We start from the raw sequence: 21,117 nt of genomic DNA on the forward strand, positions 1-21,117 counted from the left end.
GTTAGCAGGGTAGATGGAGAGAGAAGGAGGAGGAGGGGGAGAAGAGGAAAGTCTTAAGGTGTTTCCGGAACTTAAGGAGATCAGGCTCAAGACTGAGGGCGGCAGGGAAACTATTCCAGAGGGAGGCCCCTGCTGAGGATAAGGATCTCCCTCCAAATCTCTGCTTGGAGAACCGGCTCACAAGCAGAAGGTTGGAGGTAGATGAGCGGAGGGCTCCGGAAGGACAGTATTTAGGTAGGCATTGTTTCAGAAAGGAAGGTCCCAGGCCCCAGAAAGCCTTGTGGACAATGCAGAGGGCCTTGAACTTGATCCTTGCAGCCACAGCAAGCCAGTGGAGGGATTTCAGTGCCGGAGAGATGCGTCCCTGAGCTTGAGGCCAAGGATAAGTCCCGCGGTTCTGCTGTGGATGAGTTGCAGAGGGTGCAAAGCAGTGGCAGGGAGGTTGAGAAAGAGGCAGTTGAAGTAGTCCAGCTTTGAGAGAACCAGGGCTCTGGAGACAGTGAGCCGCTGAGGGAAGGTCAGAAAAGGAAAAGTACCTCTGAGGAGGTGCAGCTGGTAGTTGGACTTTTATGGGATGTCCGAAATGTGAGTGGAGAAGGAGAGAGTGGAGTTGAAGATGACCCCAAGGTTTTTTGCCTCGCAGGTGTGTGCGGGCGCAGGGCCAAGGGAGGCCGGCCAGAGAGAGAGTGGGAATGCGGGAGCAGGAGTCCCACTGCGAACAATCTCAGTCTTACTGGTGTTGAGGCAGAGGTCGTTAGCAGCACACCATGACTGAATTGCGGACAGTCAGATATGAGCGAGGTGGCTGAGGGTAGCCTGGAGGAGAGTTGCGTGTCATCCGCATAACACTGGAAGTTGGAGATGAATCTGGCAATCAGACGTTCCAGGGCAGCCATGTGGACATTGAAGAACCAGGGGGATAGGTTAGAGCTCTGGGCAGCGCCACAGGGTGAAAGAGTGATAGTAAAGAGAAGGGGCCCAAGTTCCACCTGGGATGGGCGGTGGGAAAGGAAGGAGGTTAACCTCGACAGAGCCTGACCTCTGATTCCCAGGGTGTCACAGAGACGTGCGATCAGGATGTTATGGTTTAACGAGTCAAAGGCAGAGGAGAGGTCAAGAAGAATGAGGACTGAGGGAGTGTTGGTGTCAAGATTTGAGAGCAGATCTTCCTGGGTGTTCAGAAGAGCAGTTTCTGTGCCTCTGGATGCTCTAAAGCCAGACTGATGGTCGTGGAGGCAACCAGCAGATTCAGTGTGGAGGGTGAGCTGAGAGATATCCAGCTTCTCCAGGAGTTTACCCAGGAAAAGGGTGATAGAGAATGGGGCGGTAGTTTGCCGGAATGGAGGGGTCGGCAGAGGGTTTCTTAAGCAGAGGGTGCACAAGGGAGTGCTTAAGAGAAGTTGGGGAAACTCCTGTGGCAAAAGAGATTGCAGAGATCATCCTAAACTGGAGCAAGCACGTCAATGTTGTCCTTAATGGTTTTGGAGGGGCAAGGGTCCATCTGTTTGGATGAGTCCTTCATAGACTTGACTGGCGACCTCATCTGGTGTGATGTGAGTGAGAGAAGAGAGGAGAAGTGGTGACGGGGACAAGGGAGGCTCCAGAGGTGTTGGTGTATGATGTGTGTAAGTAAGAGAGGAAAGGATGCCTTGGGCTTTTGCGGTGAAGTGTGCTGCCAAGGCCGAGCAAAGGTCATGGGTGGGTGTGACAGAAGAGGAGGCTGCTGCAGAATTGGCCAGTTTCTTGCAGACTTTGAAAAGTTTGGCCATGATATAATTTAGTTTAGATATAATACATAATCTATCCTCTACCGTGTGAGTAATGCAGCCACCAAGCGCCTCCAATCTATCGGGCATGACAGAAAGACTTTGATTCAATTAATACCTTTCAGCAGCATGATCTTGATATAGGGATTCAATATGTTCTATCCAGACCTTTCCTGATATAGGGTTGACTTCAAGAGTGCAACCTTTCTTCATGTGCTTATTCATAAGGTGCCAGCATTTCTGTCAGCTACTATCCTTTAGCGCCAGGAAGACAACCTTCCAATTGGCATTATGCATAGACAGCTTATGCCCACAGACCCAATTTTTGTACTTGGTACGTATGTGTTTTACGTGTCAAAGTTTATCGTTCAGGTCAAGATTAGCTCCTTTAGTTATTCCAATCTCCTCTTGCAACTACCGCTTCCGAGCAGCAATCGCAGCATCACACGGCAACCTTGTTTAATTGTATGATAGTTTTTTGCTTCAAACTTTTCATGTGACTACTGATAGTCTGGATAACAGTAAAAATAGGCTGAGCCAGCTGAGAGTAGCTACCGACATGGATACACAAATAAGGGCAAATCCAGATATCCGTGCGTTTAAGCCTATATCACTCCAGCTAATTTGGAAAAATGGCTGCAATAGGGATTAACTAAGGCCTTGCCCGTCGCCTATAACATACACATTCGCAAATAAACGTTAATACAAGTAATTGCGCTCATTCCAAGCTTAAATGTGTACCTTTTATTCATTTCAGGAATGCAATTATTACTTGAAATGTTCTGTTATTCACAACCTAAAAAAAGGTCGTCCTCGATAATATATAAGATAACAAGATGTTTGATCACTTCACACACTGGACAAAACCAAATTAACAAATGCTGGCACGTGTTTCAACCTAAGTCCTTATCAAGGATGTCTGTAAAAATAGAGCCCTTGCGGCGTCAGACTTGGTGGATATGTGGAGAGCTATATTTCAGCATCCCGTTTAACACCCCACTGGATTAAGGGGATCATTGGTTTCTGCCCTTTCTTCTTGCCCCCTGCCCTGTTCTCTCCTTCCGTTTTCCTCTTACCATTGTGGTTCTCATTCTTACCCTCTGCTTCCGTTCTCTGCCTTTGCCTGTGACTGTTTTTGCACCCCTGCCTTTGCACCACCACTACCAATATCAGAGCCAGGGCTTAAAGTGAGCCGGGGCTACCCAGAGCTGAGCCCTGGCAGGCTCTGAAAATTGTGTCCGAGACGGGGGTCCTGCTGGTGCTCCCGAAAGACCCTTGCTAACCAACCAGGCTGCTAGATGCCAATGCTTCTTTTCTAAATCCGGACGCTCTGTCCTGTAAGCGAGAGCTTCAGGCTTTAGAAAAAAAGCCTCCTTTTGTTTGTGTCGCCAACTCGCACCACCAGGCACCCCTTTTATTAGGGATACAGGAGTTATGATCCCTGCATCTCTCATGAAAGGAGTGTCTGGCAGGGGGTCGCTGATGCAGTGAAAAGGCTAGGCTTGTTTTTGTAAAGCCTGAAGCTCTCGCACAAGTGCTTTAAAAAAAAAAGCCTTGCCTTTTCATTGTGTCGTCGACCATGCCAAACACCCATTTCATTAGAGATGCAGCGGTCATCACCCTGGCACCCCAGATGAGAGGGGTGAAGATCCTTGCTTATCTAGTGAAAGGGCGCCTGGCAGGGGATCAGCATCGCAATTAAAAGCCAAGGCAACCCTTACCTGACCTGAATGCTGGCAGTTAGACCCCAGCCCTTTTGCAAAATCGAGTCGTGGCTCTTTTGGGGGCATGGTCTAACAGGAAGCATTCAGGTCAGGTAAGAGTTGCATTGATATTTCACTGTGCAGCTTACCCTCTTGCCAGGCCACACGTCCCTAAAAGCCCTGGCTCGAGTTTGCAGGTCACTTAAAGCACTGGTCAGAGCTAATCTTTCTAAACGTCTGCACATGTCATGGGGACAGCTCAGGGTCCCCTGCCAATACCAGGCTCCCACAGTGTCGACCTTCTTTGGCAGGCCCCCATCCTGAGCTCTCAATGCCAGGTGGGACTGGAGACTGTTACTGCTGCTGGGTGCCCCCATGCGACCAACCCACGTACATTTTCAGCGCATCTTCCGGGCTGTCGATTGCCTGGTTTGCGCCCGGCCACGTGACTTCCGCAGGAACACATCCTTCACGTGAGGCTTCACGGCTGCGTGAGCAGACCTGCCTGCACATTCATCATGCGCCATTAGGAGCCGGGGAACGCCGCAGTCTGTGGAGCTGGCAGCCGCACAAACAAGTGGCAGGAGAAATTGAAGCTGCCGAGGCCCACAGCAAATACAAAATCAGTCAACTGCAGCCGACGAATCCCAAAATCTGCGTTTTTGTAGCGGGAAAAAATGAGACCGGAATTTGATAGGGCGACACGTTTTACCAACGTTTAAAATCCTCTTATAAAATCATGTATTGGATTTGTGAATAAAGTTCATGGGAGTGCGCTTTGCCACGTTTCAGCATTGCTTTTGAAATGATAAAAAGGAGACCCCGTTTTTATATAGCCCTTCGGGCCTTCTTCACGCTTCCAAGCGCTATCCTAGTAAGTGTTATTATTTCTGAATTCAATACTAACCCATCTATCAAATTCCCGAAAGTGGAAGGGTTCAGTACGCCTGACCATGATTCTAACCTGTGACCGCAAGTTGCCCACAGGTCTCTGAAGGAGCGTTTATTCGATCTCGCCGAGTTGTCATACAATGTAAAACAGGCTGCTAGCCAAGGGCCAATGTGACTGGGGCAGAGGGTACGCTGACCCGAGTTCCAGATTTCTTTGAAAGGCCTAGGCGGGCCACAGCAGGGCAGATGGAAACGGATTTTTTTGATTGGCATTTGAGTGGGTCCCTAAGCTGCAGTATTATTTTTGAAGTGGCATCACATTGTTGGAGTTCAGTGTCAGTGCTGCCGTTACCCACTACATTGGGTTAGTGAGTCCCTCCTCAGGCAACTGATACTCCATTGCTGGAAGGTATGGAGGAGGAGGGAGATGGAGTTGGGGAAGGGACAAGTAAGCTCTCCGTGAGCTTGGTCAACTGCCAGAGCCCCAGGTAATATTTTGCCTATGGATGTAGGGGTTACTCTGAAGACTGAGGGGCATCTCAACTTCTCCAAGAGCCCTACATTGCACGAAAGGCCTGTCCAGGCAGGAGGAAACGAGTTGGTTCCGTTTACCTACACCAGTCATGGACCTCAGCAAGGCCTCCCAAAGCTGTAAGAGTTCAGTCTGCAGGCCATCCTTTAAGGGGCCATTCTCGCACTCTCCAGCTTCAGGGAATACTCACTGCCGGTTTTACGACTCCTGATCTCAAACCCAAAAAGCACAGGTGACGTTAAATGGTTAGGTGTTGCTGGGAAGCTAGACGTATAGGCACGCCAGTGGAAACAACGGGAAAGAGTGCTTGAAACCCCAACCATTTGAGTGTCTTTGTTGTTCTGGGCAAAGGCTTTGAAAGTCATGCCATAGAACTATGCCCAAGACCTTACCGCCAGGTTCTTACTTCATTGTCCTCCGTTTTCTCGGGTCACCCTCCAGTATACAAAGTCCCTTTTCTTTTTAATGAAACCTGTATTTTCTTTTTAGTTTGGACTATTGGGTGGTGCATGCACCACTTATAAGCTAAAACTATTGCATTAGAGAAAAGGAAGGGAGAAGTAGCATATGAGGAGGGATACAGAGCATGTAGGTGTTTGGTTATTTCCCCCCCCACTGACATGCTAATACCTAAAGCCGTTCCGACCCAGTTCCTGCCCCTCCCTGCTCAAAACACCTCTTTGTGGGTAATCTTTGAGCTCTCTTTAATCAAGCCTTGCCATCAAACTTTGCACTAAAAATGACTGCCAGTATTTGTTCACACTTCTGCGAGTTATTGACTTAATTGGAGTTTGCTACTGATGTAATAAAAATGTCTTAACCAGGTCTGCCTTCAGCCACTCGATTTATAAGCTCTCTGCGTGTCCTTCACCGAAGTCCTGTTTAAACAACAGCGTAAGCGTACCAGCACGTTGTTTCCGGACCGGCACACTTGTAATGATGCACCCAGTCTTTGCTTTAGGAGTGGTTGCTAGGTAGTGAGAGGTAAAGTTGCGATACCTACCGAAGCCTGTTTGAGACTTGAATCTGGATAAAGAACTATTGGGATGTGTTGTATTGTCATTGTGTACATTGCTGGAACAGTTACAGTTGTGTTTTGTAAGTGTAGTTTTAATTTTTCCTTTTGTATTTCTATAACCTATTCTGTTTTCTGATTTGTTTCCCTTTCCACTTCTAGCATCAAAATGGTACTGATGTGGACCAGCGGAGACACCTTCAAGACCGCTTACTTCATCCTCAATCAAGCGCCGTTCCAGTTCTCCGTTTGCGGACTGCTTCAGGTGTTTGTGGACATTGCCATCCTGCTGCAGGTGTACTTCTACACTGGCCATCCTCAAAAGTCAGTGCTGCACACCCCGCACCCTACCAGTGCCAAGGCCCTCTGACTCAGGCTGCGCAGCTTCTGCGGTGGCCAGTGGGACACCAGTCTTCTGAAGTGCTCGGTACCCCTGTGGTTCCGAGTTGTAAATGCTACTTCCCCGCTCGTCCCAAAGACATTTTGAAACCAAGACAAGATTTATTCGCTCTGTGCCCTTTACTCTTATGTTTGTGGACTTTTTTTTTTACAATTTATAGTACCAATTTTCAATTTGTTCTGGCAGGGTTTTTTTCTCGTTCTTTAATTGCCATGTACTGTATGTACATGTATGTGTGTGTTTTCGATGTATATGCATAGGTGCATACTCGAAAGAAGCAGAAAGCATGCGTTTCTGTACGCATCCAGTGCATTAATGGAGGGAAGCCATGGAACCGGTGTCGTGCCGTCCAGCAGGGAGTCTGTCCGTCTATTTGCAGACAACATGGTGACACGTGATCACGTCACGTTTGATTGTGCAATATTGCGTCTTTTGTAGTATAGGTGGAAAACCTTTTGGAAACCCCTCCCCCCAATAAGACATTTCAGTTAAAAAAAAATCAAAAGTGTGCCCATCGAGATCTTTCACAAGTGATTCCACTGGACATAGCACCTTCTTCCACTGAATATTCCACAGTCAGTGGCTAAATGAAAGAGGTGTGGCAGTAGTTGGTATGATGCCAACAGCAGGTGCCTTCTAAGCTTCCAGTCACATGAATCCATTTGCGAGGGCACTTGCGTTATTTTGGAGTGCTGGTAATGTTAAAAACAGAATTACAGGTGATACATGGGGGGCGTACCACTATGTTTTCCACGTGCCGACTGCGCACAGTAGATGGCCGCCTCACGTGCTGTACGTTTTCACAGCTGAGCAAGATGGAGACTTAAAGCGGGTGCTGGAAGCCACCTTCCACCTCAGTTAACTGCATGCGCCAACACGGAACACAGAAGGAACTTGAAGAGCAACATGCATGAGTTCATACATACACATTGTAATCTGCAGTTCTTTTACATGGCTGACAGGATGTTCCTAAGGCTATGGCCACTCAGATTCCTGTTAACATATTTTCACAAGCGTCCGTGGTAGCCAAAAGTACAAAATGCCCTTTCAGGTGCCACACCATCGTTTTACAACAAGACATTGGGCCTCATTACAAGTTAGCCGGTCCGGATTTAACGGTGCCGGTAAAACCGTACCGGCATCGTTTCCGGACCAGCTAACTACGAGTTCTACGGCCGGTGGTGTTACACCCGCCAGGTCTGACCTGGCGGGCGTAACGCCATCGGCCGCAGACGGATGTGGAAACACCGGCACCATTACTGCATGGTGCTGGTGTTTCCACGGCCCCCATTCCCATGGGAATGGAGAGTAACGGAATGCCGGCTCTGAAATTACTGAATGAGGCCAATTGTTTCTTTCACCAATTCAATGTTTCCCATTTTTTTGTGCTGAAATGTTTATAGGGCACATTACAAAAGTGTCTATTTTTCCAAAATAATACTTTGCCATCCTTCGCATATTGAAACTCGGGTCATGCGGAATAGTTTACGTGTAAAGAAAGGTGTGTGCTGAAGTTGCCATTTTGTCCCTTTTCACAGCACACATCTTTGCAGATTGGCCATGTAGGACAATACAGGAAAATGTAGTGTTGTTTTTAGGACATTCAGGCTATTTTATGGGTAACCTAAGTGTTAAATCATTATTATTTATTTTAATTTGGTGATTGTTCAGAAGCATAAAGGTACTTGGTTTGGAACAGCACTCTTCCAATCAAGAATTACTGAGCCGTTTGGAGGGAGATTTGGGGAGAACTGCTGGTGCGTCCAGCTAGATCACTTTTAAGCAAAATAAAACCCACACGTAAAGTAGAGAATGTACAGTAAAGGTGTACATAGCACAGTTCACTTAAAAAAAAAAAATGTGGACAGTGTAAGTCAAACATGTTAAATGGCTAGTTTTTTTATCCCTTCTAAAGGGATGTATTTTGGGTTAAACTGGTTATTTTATGAAAATGAAGCATACTTTAAATATTGCATTTCCAATTCAGGTGGGAAAAGATTGACGATTTTTAAAAAGTATTTGAAAATGATGCAGCGGAACCGAAAAACAGTACATTATTACCTTTTCTTACTGCTGTGCGTCTATCCTAGCGCTGCATCCACGTAAAAGAAAAGGGGCCTCATCACGAGTTGGGCGGTGCCGGGGCTATTAACATTACCGCCAAACCCCCCAGTGCTATTAGCGCCGGATCACGAGTTTGGTGGAACAGTAACTCCCCATTCGGACCATTTGGGAATTCCCCATTGGGTCCAATGGGGAATTTTCAGTGCTACTAGCGCCAGCGGTTTTAGCGCGGTGGTAATAGTGCTGAAATTGGCAAAATCTCGGCAGGTTTGCCCCCAGCTCAGAGCTGGGGGTAAATCCTGCCAAACCCATGATTTGGCCGACCCTTAAATGCGGCTGTAATGGCATTACCGCCGCATTTAAGGGTTACCGGCAAACCCGTGATGAGTCAGAATATCTCTACCCAGAAATGTATTCCCGGCTTCCTAGGTTCACATTTCGACTACACATTTGTTTTGTTGCTACACAATATCAGGAAATGTGTTTTTGGTAATCTAAAGGGCACATTTTGTTCACAAGTAGGCAATGGGTTATTACATGTATTTCACAGTTAGGTAGGGATGAGAGATAGCTCAAGAATTTTGCTGGGAACAGAAAATGTGGTGTTGCGCCGATGTTTGGGTACTATAGTGTTGAGAAATGTGTACTCCAGCGTTTCAGTCGTTTCATTTAGGATTTTCAAGGTCTTCAACACTGACTTGGCCTTCCAGCTTCTTACCCAGAGAGTATTTGTAAAAATAATGCCAAATTGTGCCAACATTTTAATTGTAGAAATACTCGCTCGTAAGGTGTAATTACTACACTTTGTCACAATACCATGTATTGTATATTACAGTGCAATTATTACCATCGTTGTGTGCACACATGGAAACACACCTGCGTGTGGTTCTGCCCACTGCAAACTCTCCGCAGCCTCAATCCAATTGCCATCGCCATTCTTCCACCTCGGGACTAGCCTTCATCAGAACGCCCATAGCGAGCAGTGATGTAAATAAACACACTTCCCCTGGGCAATTGCATGGGGATACACTAGAGGGCACAGGTTTACAAAATGGCGGCCTGATTAAATCGGTACATGTTCCTATCACAGGGTGGCGTAAATTCCACCAAGTTTGTTATCTGAATTATGGAGCAGAATTGGAGTATGTATACTGAAGTGAATACACACAGATGTATGTTTATTGAATGTCATTTAATTTATTGCGTTTAAAAATGAATATCTACGGTGTATTTCATACTGTTTCCACTCTTATTTTTATTCACGTTTCTACTTTATTGTATTAAGAAAAAAATTACACGTGAGGGTTATGTACGTTTGCAAACGGGTTCTTTTTTTTGTAAATTAAAGTTTGTTGACGAGGGTCGTGTTTCTAAAAGGTGAATAATATTGCAGGTTTGACACAACTGTTTTCTTTCATGGATGAAATCAAAGCTTAATAATCAAAGTGGGCAATTACAAACCCTGCTGACGCCATACTGGAGTTTGAGAAACAATCTTCAGTTAGTAATAGTTGGCATTATAATCTTTTATCTGACAGTGTTCTGCTTTTATATGAATTTCTTGTGTTACAAATGTGATCTTGGGGTGTCATTGTGACAAGGTGAATATGACTTACCTCGCCTCACAGTAAGTAAGAAATCATGGGACAGATTCCAGAAACTTTGCAAGTGCACATTTTAATGGTATTAGCACCAGGGCAAAGTTTGCCCTATTTATAAAAACTCTCAGACATATTAAAAAACCATTTCACCATGACAAGTGCAGTTTGGCATGGCATAAGCACCAATGCAAACATTTCCATAGTGCAAAAAAGATTGTGTTTTTGCACCAGGCCAAAGTATGCACTAGTGCTAAAATGGAATGGTTTTACCACCAGGGCACACTGTGCCCTGGTGCACAAATGCATCAAAAATGTATCTTTTTGCACTAAGCCAATTTTTGCCCTGGTACATATAGCATGGCAATGTGCACTTGTCATGGTGCAATGGTTTTCTAATATGTCTGTGTTATTAGAATTAGTGCAAACTTTGCCCTAGTGCTAATACCGTGCAACTTTGCAAAGTCGCTGAAATCTGGCCCCAGATGTCCAGCTTGAATTATAGAATAGTGACTTGGATGCATTCCAATTCTGTCAGAATTTGTGTACACTGCTTGAGCAGTGTGATTGACTCGAAGCAGGACACAGCGAGCAGCGTCGCTGCCAGGAGCTAATGTCCTTTTTGGCAAAACGAGGCCCCAGGCTCGTCGTAATGATTTTATGCCAAAGCAGGCCCGTTTTCCTTGCTGTGCTTTCATTTTTTTGCTTGCCCGTAATGGACAGGCTGCAGAGCAGATTTCTGGAGACCGATACAGCAGTGACGATTGAGAAGCGCCCGTGGCACTAGGCCGAGAGCACTCCTGTCAAGTAATAGCCATGCATATTTATATCGCTTCCCGTCACCAACCTGTGCTGCCAACGTTTTGTATGGTTTATGGAGGCTGTTTTCTAAGAAATAGAACTTCGCAATGACGCACGTTCCACTGCAATGTAGTGCCATCAGAAATTACAAAAGTCACTAGTAGCTTGCATCATGACCACCTCTCTCTACATGTTCTCATAATTTATTCCATTGAACACTGTGGCATTTTACTGTGTTTTTCTTGTGTTACTTGTATTGTTAATTGAACTACGCAGACTTTTGACGGTATGCACTTTTAAATCACTATGCCTTCCTTCCTTTCTGTTTTGTGACTACTTTCAGCATGGACGATTTGATAAACAAATGTCAAACTAGAATTTGTCTGGTGTGGTTGAAATTAGATCGTTGACGGATCAGCCATTGCAGGGCATTCTGGAACATTCTTTCTGGATCTAGTGCCTTTTTGAACATTAAAAGGCTAAAAGGCTGCCTTTTATGGCCAACCCCCTCACGATCGTGAGTGGGGTGTTTAGATTCTGTTAAGAGACACAAAGGTAAGTATTATGCATTATATTCCTCTTTACTTCAACCAGCAGCAAAGATAAAAATGTTTAATACTTTTGAATACCACATTTGACGAGGCCAAAATGGAGTGAGGCAAACTAGAGAAACCTGTTGCCTGAGCACCTGAATCAAGACCCTTGCTATCAGGGAGAAGAGGGGAAACACATAACCTCAAAGCCAAGTCCAATCCTGCAGAAACTCATTCACTGCTAGGGCCTCTGGATCCAGGTACAAACTGAAGATCTGAGACACCTAATAATGTGGGACAAGAGGAAAAAGCTCTGCATCTAGCAGACCCCGAAGGTCATTGAGGGGAGCAAGAACCTCGCTGTCCAGCCTCCAGTCGCATCGGTCATGTAGGTATCTGGAATTCCAGGCTACCAGCCTATTTTTATTGACCATTGATTGGAGGATATTCTGCCTGGAACGTTATTTCCCTGCTGAGATAGAAGTGTCCGTAATCATTTGCCAAATCTGCTAAGCCTTTGGACCCCGTTCCCCCCCCAAATGATTGTTGTATTGCACGGCGAAGGCATTGTCCATTTTCAGTAACACGTAACAATTCACCTTGTCCCTTGTGAGGCTTTTTACTGCGAAAGAGTGTGTCAAAAGATCCAGAACGTTCATGTGTAGAGACCTTTCTTCTAAGGACCACATTGCTCCTGTAGAAACCTCCTCTCTTCAGGCCCCCCAACCGATCAAACATGTATCTGATTCTAACCCAATGTCTGGAAAGAGCCAGAGGATAGATTTACTGTTTAATACTTCCATGCGCTTTAGCCACCATTCTAACTCTTCCGTTGCATCGGGAGACAGCCGCACTACCTGAAAATAAGGAATTCCTCTTTGGAGATGTCTTGCTTTCAGTCTCTACGGGGCCCTGTAATGTAAGAGCGCAGGGAGAATCGCTTGAATTGAGACATAACCATTCCTATTGCACGAGCCAGAAGTCTGAGAGAAAGGAAGCCCTTCCATAGGACAGATTTTGTATCGCGTCAACCCCCCCCATTCTTTTCTTTGGAAGTAGCAGGAGACACTGCTGAGACTCTATAACAAAGCCGAGAAAATTGACGTGTTGTGTAGGATTGAGAACTGATTTCTCGAGATTGATCATAAACTCCAGATTCTGCAGGAGGGACACTGCAAGAGCAAGATGGCATCCTGTGCCAGCAGAAGCATGTCATCCAAGTATGTTATTATCCACACTCCCCTCACTCTGAAGAAAGCCATCACTGGCCGCAATAGCTTTGTGAAATACCAGGGGGCTGAAGATAGGCCAAACGGGAGAGAATTAAACTGCAAACAGCAACCCTGCCACAGAAACTGGAGGTACTCCTGATGGGGAGGGTGAGTGGGAACCACAAGGTAAGCATTCTTTAAATCTATTTTGCACATCCAACCCCGTGGGAGAAGGGAGTCCCACACCAACAAGTGAATGCCTTCCATTTTGAAGTGGTGATAAACTAGGAACGTGTTGAGGGCTCTTAGGAACTAGGAACATGGAACTGAAAAACAGGGATGCTAGATGAGGGGCCGGGACCACCGCCCCCTTAACAACCTCTTCACCAATTCTTCCTTCTGTGCACTGAACACTAAGGGGATGGAGGGACCAACTGCCAAGGCTGGGAACAAAACTCATTGTAATAACCTGCTACGGTATGTAGAACCCACACATCTGTTGTCAGGGCAGACCAGTTTCAAACAAAATGAGCCCACCTTCCGTCTAGCCTTTCCTGGGGGAAAAAACACTTAAACGTAAAAACGTACCTGATGAGGGACGAGAACATTGCAATCCTATGTTGGAGCATCTACTCCAATGGTTTCCTTGCTGAGGTAAGAACGTCTCCTGCGCACCTCTCTCAGCGTAGGATCCTACGCACACTCCTCCGGATGCAAACTGCAAAGGGCGAGAAGGGCCCTACAAGGGGCGGCTAGAGGAGCAGACCCGTGATTTTTTCCGCCCCGGCAGAAACATTTGGGGCAATCACTTTTCCGATACTACTTTAGGCGTTGCCTAGTGCTTTGCATTCATGCACAAAGGATGACAAATTATTTGCAAATCTTTACTGAAAACAAAACCCTGTGCTTTGGGCCCTGCCTCAGAGGAAGCATGTCTGACAGATTAGGGGTGCATGCGTAGTGTTTTACATCTCTCGGTGGACAGTGCCACATTAGCATTGCCGAGCAGGCGCAAACATCCCTGTACCCAACCCTGCAGGACTTTGACTTGGGGGGTGGACCCACTTATCACACTTTCCTCAAGGACCGCAAATACGTGCGTGTGTCCCCATAAACAGTCTGTCCTGGCAGGACCAAAGTGCCTTGTCGATTCCCCTTCTTAGGACCCTTCCATTTCTTGGGAAAAAAACATGGGTTGGTCTATCTCTGGAGTCTGAGCCACCCTGTCTGGGAGGCTAGGTCTAGAGTTCTCTGACCATAACTTACTACGCTCCTCCTTTCCCATGGAAGAAGTACTGAGCCGAGCAGGCTCACTGGCAAGTTTAAAAATGTCCCATGCCTCCCAGGCACTAAAGCCGAGCAGGCTTGCCAAGCGTGCAACACCTAGAAAGTTAAAAGCTGTGTCCCTTGCATCCTGAACTGGAGCTGCTGCCTCCCGCACAGCTCGCAAGAGCCATGTACGCCTCACGGAATGACGATTGTTCAGCACAGATGCAGTGGCAGAGGTGCTCGCTACTTAAGAAAAAATGGATGTCATGGCATTCATTGCAGGTCCAATAGCACAGCGAGTAGAGCGCTCGCTTTGACATCTGTGCAGAGCCTGCTGACGCAGGTTCGAATCCTGGCAGGGCATACCTCAGCTTTTCATCCTTCATGCCTGAGGGTTCATAGCACTATATAAATGCAAAATTATTATTATTGCAAGATAAGCCTGAGGTCCCCCAGGAACCCGGCCCTCTGGCTTCCCAACAAAGGGAACTACAAACTGAACCATAGAGGCATACAATATAACAGTAAATGAAAAACACTGTATGATACATAAACAGCTCTAACTATCTAGAAAGAGTACTTATCTGGCTCGTTGAGCAACAAAGAAGAGGATGAATGACAAATTGGAGTTGTTTTTATTCTCTAGGACTATGGCCAATAAGCCGATTGCCTATTGGGTCCACGCCCTCAGCCTCCATCTTGGATTGGGTTATTTGTTTAAAGATTGTCTTTATTGTTTCTTGTTTCAAAGTTGTTAAACATTTGTTGCTGGTTGAGGTAAAGAGGAATATAATGAATAATAGGAAGCCTCCCCTCTTGACATAGAATCCAGGTCTTTGCTGCAGTAAGGTCTGCTGAATCACAGCACAGTCATGTGCGCGCGCCCTGCGTGAGCCCGCCAAAGGGGATGCCCGCTTGGAAAATCTCTTGCTTCTGTATACTGCGAGTCCTGCTGCTGGATAATTGCAAACCTTTTGTCATGCCTGTTCACTGCAGCATACATTGATTCATGCAAGTTCTTTTATCCGCCCCTTTTGATGCCGATCATGCACTGCTTTAGACCCCTTCGGCTGTGTGTGCGCCATGTGTGGTGGTGTAAATTCCCAGAGGAGTGGTTTTATGTAGCAGTAGTAGTACTGTGCTTATGTAGCAGCATCAGGGAAAACAGTTGCTACATCTCTGGTTAAAAAACAAAAATACCCATTTTAAATGGACAAAACTCAAAAGTAATGTGCAGCTGTGGCAAACACGTGATGTATGTTATGGTAATAGGCTTGCCATGGTTCTCAACATGTTACCTGGACACGCTGAAGCTGGCCTGAATTCACATGAGGCCATTGCAAGAAATCCCCAGTGAAGCAGAATTATACATTGGGCATCATTACAAGTTTGGCGGTCCAGAAATGCATGTGCCGGTAGCAATGTATCAGCACCCTTTCCGGACCGCCATACTATGAGTTTGCCTTTAGGTACACGGAACTCCCGGCAAGCCTGACCTGCCAGGACTTCAGGCTCCTATCGGCAGTGTTTTCACCGAAGCACCCTATAGGACTCCATGGGTATGGGGATTTACTGTTCCGCTGCTGCTCATGATCTCCCAGTGTCACCAGGATATAGCGCGACGGAAAGTGTTATGGATCAGCCTTTGCCCGACGCCTACCAGCGGGTATTACCACCGACCTCGTAATGAGGACTGTTGTCTCGAATATATAGCTTCATGTTTCACAGTGAGGAATACCTTGGATATTGCATCAAACATTTTAACTTACTGGGCAAGAAAGACGGGAACCATAATTGTATTAAAAACATACTTAGACAAAGGAGTGACAGCTTCCAGTTATCCTGGGGTAAGCCAGAGTAATTATTATCCAACGATGGTAGTCGCAATTGGTTGGCTATACAATACACTATGATTCTTAACCACAAAAAAATGTGCATGACTGCTTTAAAAAAGGAGGGTGCTGCTGCTTTCACGCTGTGGGGTCCTGAAGGCTGAGGTCTCTGCAAAATGGACACAAAGTGCAATACCTAAGCCCAAAATGAAGGCTGTTCAATTACATTGACAACAATTCTCCCATACTATGGCTCCATCCAAGTGGTGCCTGGCCGCATAACAATACTTTGAATTCGGATTTAAATGACTTGGATTGGCTGCTTACTTGGGAATACTTTTCTGAAGACCAGAAATGTTTGGAAAGAGACTTTTCTGCTCTAATAAAATACACAAGATATATCCCAGTGTAGGTGTGAGGTGGTGGAGTGGAGACAAAGCGGGAGGGAGGGAGGACTGAGAGGAGCAGAAAGAACAGAGCAAGGGGGAGGAGAATAAAGAGGGTGGGGAGGAGAAGGAAGAGTGGAAGAGGGAGGTGAAGGGGCTAAGAATGTGTCTGCCTCTGCACTATAAAGGAGCGCTGGACCCCAAATCCTTGTTATTAATAACAGGAAGATAGATGGGTGGCAGCTCCCTGCATTCAGCTTGACTGGTTCAGGAAGCAGAAGGGAAATATTCATAGAAGTGGTCACCAATAACTCCAGCCTCTTGGACTCTACTGCAGTACCTGGGCTTAGCACCGGATGCTATTTTGGGGTGGGCACAGCGGCAGAGAGCCACGAGCATGGTGCCAGTTTAGGCAATGTGTAAAGTAGCCAAAGAAGACTCCTTAAGCCATGTCTCCTCTACTGGAAAGGTACGCAATGTCAAAGGCACGCTTGAGGGAGAAGGGATGATGGAGGGTACTTGAGAGAAGTGAATCTCTAAAAACATAAACCAGTTACTAACATTGTCTGCTAATGAACACCAACACTCCCAGCAACGAGACCTGTCCTTCTGCTACCTGTTACTTGATCAGTCCAGGGGCCGGGTGCCAACATTTGGAATTTCTGAGTGCTCCTGGATAACCTTGTAAACAACAAATCACCCGTCTGTAGACTCTCATTTGGAATTCCTGAGTGCTCCTGGATAACCTTGTGAACAATAAATCGCACGTCTGTAGACTCTCATTTGGAATTCCTGAGTGCTCCCGGATAACCTTGTAAACAATAAATCACACGTCTGTAGACTCTCATTTGGAATTCCTGAGTGCTCCCGGATAACCTTGTAAACAATAAATCACACGTCTGTAGACTCTCATTTGGAATTCCTGAGTGCTCCCGGATAACCTTGTAAACAATAAATCACACGCCTGTAAACTCGTATTGTTGCTAGGCTGATGACTTTCCTAAACCAACTCTGAACTACAACTGTTCTGGAATTACAGAAACTTTGTCAGAGTGCAATTTTTGTACCAGTGTAAATGTGTGCCAGTGCAAATATCCACTGCTTTCATGCATTTCAGCAGTGGTGCAAAATGTAGACTGTGCTTGCCTAGAATTTCTGCAATGTTGGTCCTGTCTTTCCAGGCTAAATCTGTACGAAGAACGGAACAACTGATGGTTCCAAACCATAAACGCTAAATACTCGTAATGGCTCCCATGACTAAGCTAAAACCTCACATCTGATGAGTATATAGATGTCCCCCCACTTAAAACCACACACTGGCTCTATACAGTTGGCTTACCTGGCCTGATGTGCTGGTCTGGCAGCAATGCAAAATAGATCGTTCTAGACTGTCGCAGAAAACAGATACAGGGGTTTTGTTTCAATTCTTGTCATCTCTTTAGAAGAAGCAATGCAGTGTGAGCACAGATCAGAAAAACATACGCTCCCCATGCAATCCAAGACTTTATTACCCTGCTCCTTTATGGAGTGGTCCTTCTACCTTTTCAATGCATTGACTTCTATAGATTGAATGGAAAATGTCATGACCTGACTACAGAGAATTTCATCCTTTCCCAATGAACCAAGTGGTTGACTCTGTAGGGCTAAGCAAAGGGACACGAAAGCTTGTTTTCCATTCTTCAGGAGATAGCCACAGCAGATTTATACCTCCGCTACGATTAAGTGTTTTATTCCTCTAACAACATCTGCTTGAAGTAACTATTGGACGTAATATACCTTTGGCAGGGCAAGCATATTTCGAAATAATGTTGCTAAAACTGCAGAATACAAATTTGCGAGTAACAATATTATTAGATGGTAGATTTTTCTTCTTCATTACACATACAGACACAATTTCAAAATGGATTACTTACCTCGCCTGACTAAGGCCTAATGTTAACTATAACAGCCTTATCTTTCTTGAATCTGCATGCTCGTTACCTTTTAAATTCACATACAATTAGATTTCCCATCAACATTCTTTAACCATTAGTTTGCATATGTTTGTTTTTTCCTCTAGAGACCACAACCCCATTGGAGGCTGAGGAACTCTAGCCTCACACTTTTAAATACTTTGTATTTTCAGCACCAAATAACCAGGTTCATTCTCTAACATAGTTTTGGTTGTCGTCATTAACATTAATCTTTCCCAAACCTTCAGACCATTGTTTTCTTTCCCAAACAAATGAAAACGCATCTGATTATTAAGTATAAGCAATGGATTCCCTAAAAGGTAGCAAATATCCACAGTATCCCATGGATCATAGGGAAAGGAAAGTGGTCGTATAGCACCCTTCTGCCAATAATGTTGGCCTTGTGCATTCTCTGTAAGAAAAGTGGGGGTTGGGTGTAGTTGGATAGCGGGTAGGCAGATGTGGAAGACCTGAGGTGTTGATGAGTGCAGTTCGTAAATACCCATTACTTCTGTGCCGATATGAAAGCTGTGCTCTTTGGTAGGGGTATAGAAGGATTCAAGTTAGCCATGAGGTCAGCCCCCTAGTTGTGAGAAATCAATAGAAGTGTGTTCTTGATAGAAGATCCAAAGGTTAGGAGACTGTTAAGAAAACTAGACGTGGTGGGTCGTCTGATGGATGTGAGTGAAGTTTAAGGTTTCAAGACTTCAATAGTGAGAAGTTAGTAAGGAATGGGAGAGGTAAGGGGATGGATATTTTTAGGATTTTGTCACTTCCTGAGTCTTGGGTTAGATTTCCTTGAGAGATTGAGGTGTTAGCCAATATCACACACCCTGGGATCCACAAACCAATGGCATATCCTGTGAATGGTACAATACAATGATTTGTATCTCTTCATGTGCAGGAATCAAGATTGAATTTAGGATTTTGATTTGTAGGTTTGAGAGTTTTTTTAATGGAGGTACTTGTTTATCCCAAATAGCACCTATTCATATCAAGGAGTTAGGAGGTGGGTGAAATGATCTTCACTAAAGGGTTGTAAAAAAAGTTGCTCTTACAATATCTCAATCTTGCGCAATGGGCCGAACACCATGTCCGTTTCCTTGGTATGATGCAGTGAGATCTGGAGGGAATCTGTTGAATGGCTAACGTTTTGTTGTGTTATATTGTAAGTTAGTTTCTCTGAACGTCAGCTGGGTCACTTACAAACAGATTCTTAGGTAGGGTTTTCCAGCATTTCATGGCCAGTATAGAGAATGAGAATACTCCTTATCATTTCTTCTTGGAGTTTAGGGACTAGTTCTAGTCCAGCGTTGCTGGACCTTATTACGCTAGAAGTCTAGGCCTGGAACTTCGTTCTGGAGGATAGCAGGCCACTTCCGTGGGAGAAGCAATGGGCAATGCACAGGATTTTGAAATTAGTCCTTTCCTTGATAGGTAGCCAATAAACAATATGTGATGGCAGTGTGATTTGTTCAAACCTCTTCATCACGAGGAGTAGCATGGTCGCTGCATTTTGGACTGGTTGTTGTTTCCTCATTAGGTAGTTCAGGAGCCAGAGATAAAGGCTGTTGGCAGTCTAGTCTAGATTGTACTTGTAATATTACAGCCATGGTTTGCTGGGTAAAAATTAAGTAAGGCATGACACGGCAAAGAGTGCGAAGTTGGAAGAAGCAGTTTATGAATATGGCTCTGAACCGAGTTTCAAGTGTGAAGATATTGTCCTTTGTGGTTATGAGCTATCGAACTTTAGTGAATGGACATGGCGTAGACCTTCCTAGTCAGGCCAAGGGATTGAGGCAGTGTTAGAAGTGGCTGTATTGCACAGCATTGGTTCTGTTTTGCCAGGATTGAGTTTTAGTCTGGTTGTTGTCATTCATGTGTCCACATGTGCAAAGCCTGTTTTAATATCCGAGATGTTTATTTGCATATTGTTCTCATGTATGTTGATTATTTCTGTTATCCATGCAGTTGTGTCTGTTGATACCATATCAGTTGAAGTCTGATAGGGGGTGTCATTAGATATTGAGTAGAAGAAGTAACCACGTGGATCCTTAAGGTAGGTTTTGTGGTGAGGCTGGGATTTTGTAGGGGCCCAGGATGGTGGTTCTGGCCCTACTCCTTAGGATGGAGGTGATCAGCGAAGAGCTGGTCCTTTAATTCCTATGTCTTCAAGTGTTTTTAAAAGGGTCTTGTGACTGATGGTGTTGAAAGCAGCTGAGATGTCCAGAAGGACGTGCGCTTCCGGAATGGTCATCCGCTTTCTTTTTAAGTGTGTCCCAGATTGAGCACAGAGCTGATCCTGTACATCTCAAAGGTCTAAAGCCATGTGGTGCAACATCCAGTACTTTATTTTGATGAGTCCTGGAATTGACTATATAAGAATGTTCCCAGTAATTTCCCTTGCAAAGAGTGTTTGAACTTGGATGCAGTTAATTGGGTCATTTGATTAATATGTTGGCTTTTTGAGCATAGGTCTTATGTATGCCTATTTCAATAGGACTGTCCCAGTTCCGGTATTTGGGTCGTTGAGGAAGGAATATAGACATTTGTTTGGAAAGATTTGAAGGATTTGTATAGATTGGGGGTGCACAGATCTTCCAGAGATCCAATTGGGTTTCAGTAGTCAATGGTACCGAATTGCCCCTCTCCAGAGGTCGGGCAGAACAGAGTCAGAGAGGCGGTGGTAAAAAGAAAACATCAGTAGAGTATCATTGATGTATGAATGTGACCATGCTTTATTCTCAAAGTGTTTTTGGATATGAAGGATATTTTTGTTGGAATGTTCAAAAGTCTGACTGCAGAATTCCTCAGTTGGGGCAGGAGTTGGGTTGCACGCGGTCTTATTTTTGAATTCTTGGGTGATCTGAAACATTTCCTTTTGGCTATGCTGTGCCAATTCAATGCATTCAGAGTATTGGGCTTTATTGGCTTTGCTAACTTCAGCCCTGTAAAAGCATAGCTGTTGAGAAATGTTTTCTGGTTTGTGCTTTGTGTTTCCTCCAGATTTTCTCCAGTTTGAGATTTTCCTTGTTCCAGCCGTTTAGTTTGGGGATGCACAATTTAATTGGGTTCTTCTTTTGTACATTACTCCATTTGTGGTAGTATACATCTGTTTGATTCTAGTCTTTCCAGGCTTGTCGATTTGCATGTCTAGTCGTTGT

At 45.2% G+C, this 21,117-nt stretch overlaps 1 protein-coding gene across 2 annotated transcripts in view; it reads left to right on the forward strand.

Annotated features, from left to right (window-relative positions):
* SLC66A2 (solute carrier family 66 member 2) overlaps positions 1 to 9,732 on the forward strand; it is a 436,935-nt gene extending 427,203 nt beyond the window's left edge. For both annotated transcript variants that reach the window (XM_069620644.1, XM_069620645.1), the window contains one exon: positions 6,070 to 9,732. In XM_069620644.1, coding sequence (XP_069476745.1) covers positions 6,070 to 6,277 — 208 coding nt within the window. In that variant the 3' untranslated portion in view covers positions 6,278 to 9,732. The remainder of the gene's footprint in view (positions 1 to 6,069) is intronic.
* The last annotated feature ends 11,385 nt before the right edge of the window (positions 9,733 to 21,117 follow it).

The sequence above is a fragment of the Ambystoma mexicanum genome, chromosome 5q (genome assembly GCF_040938575.1).
Source record: "Ambystoma mexicanum isolate Mex_15411 chromosome 5q, UKY_AmexF1_1, whole genome shotgun sequence".
NCBI lineage: Eukaryota > Metazoa > Chordata > Amphibia > Caudata > Ambystomatidae > Ambystoma > Ambystoma mexicanum.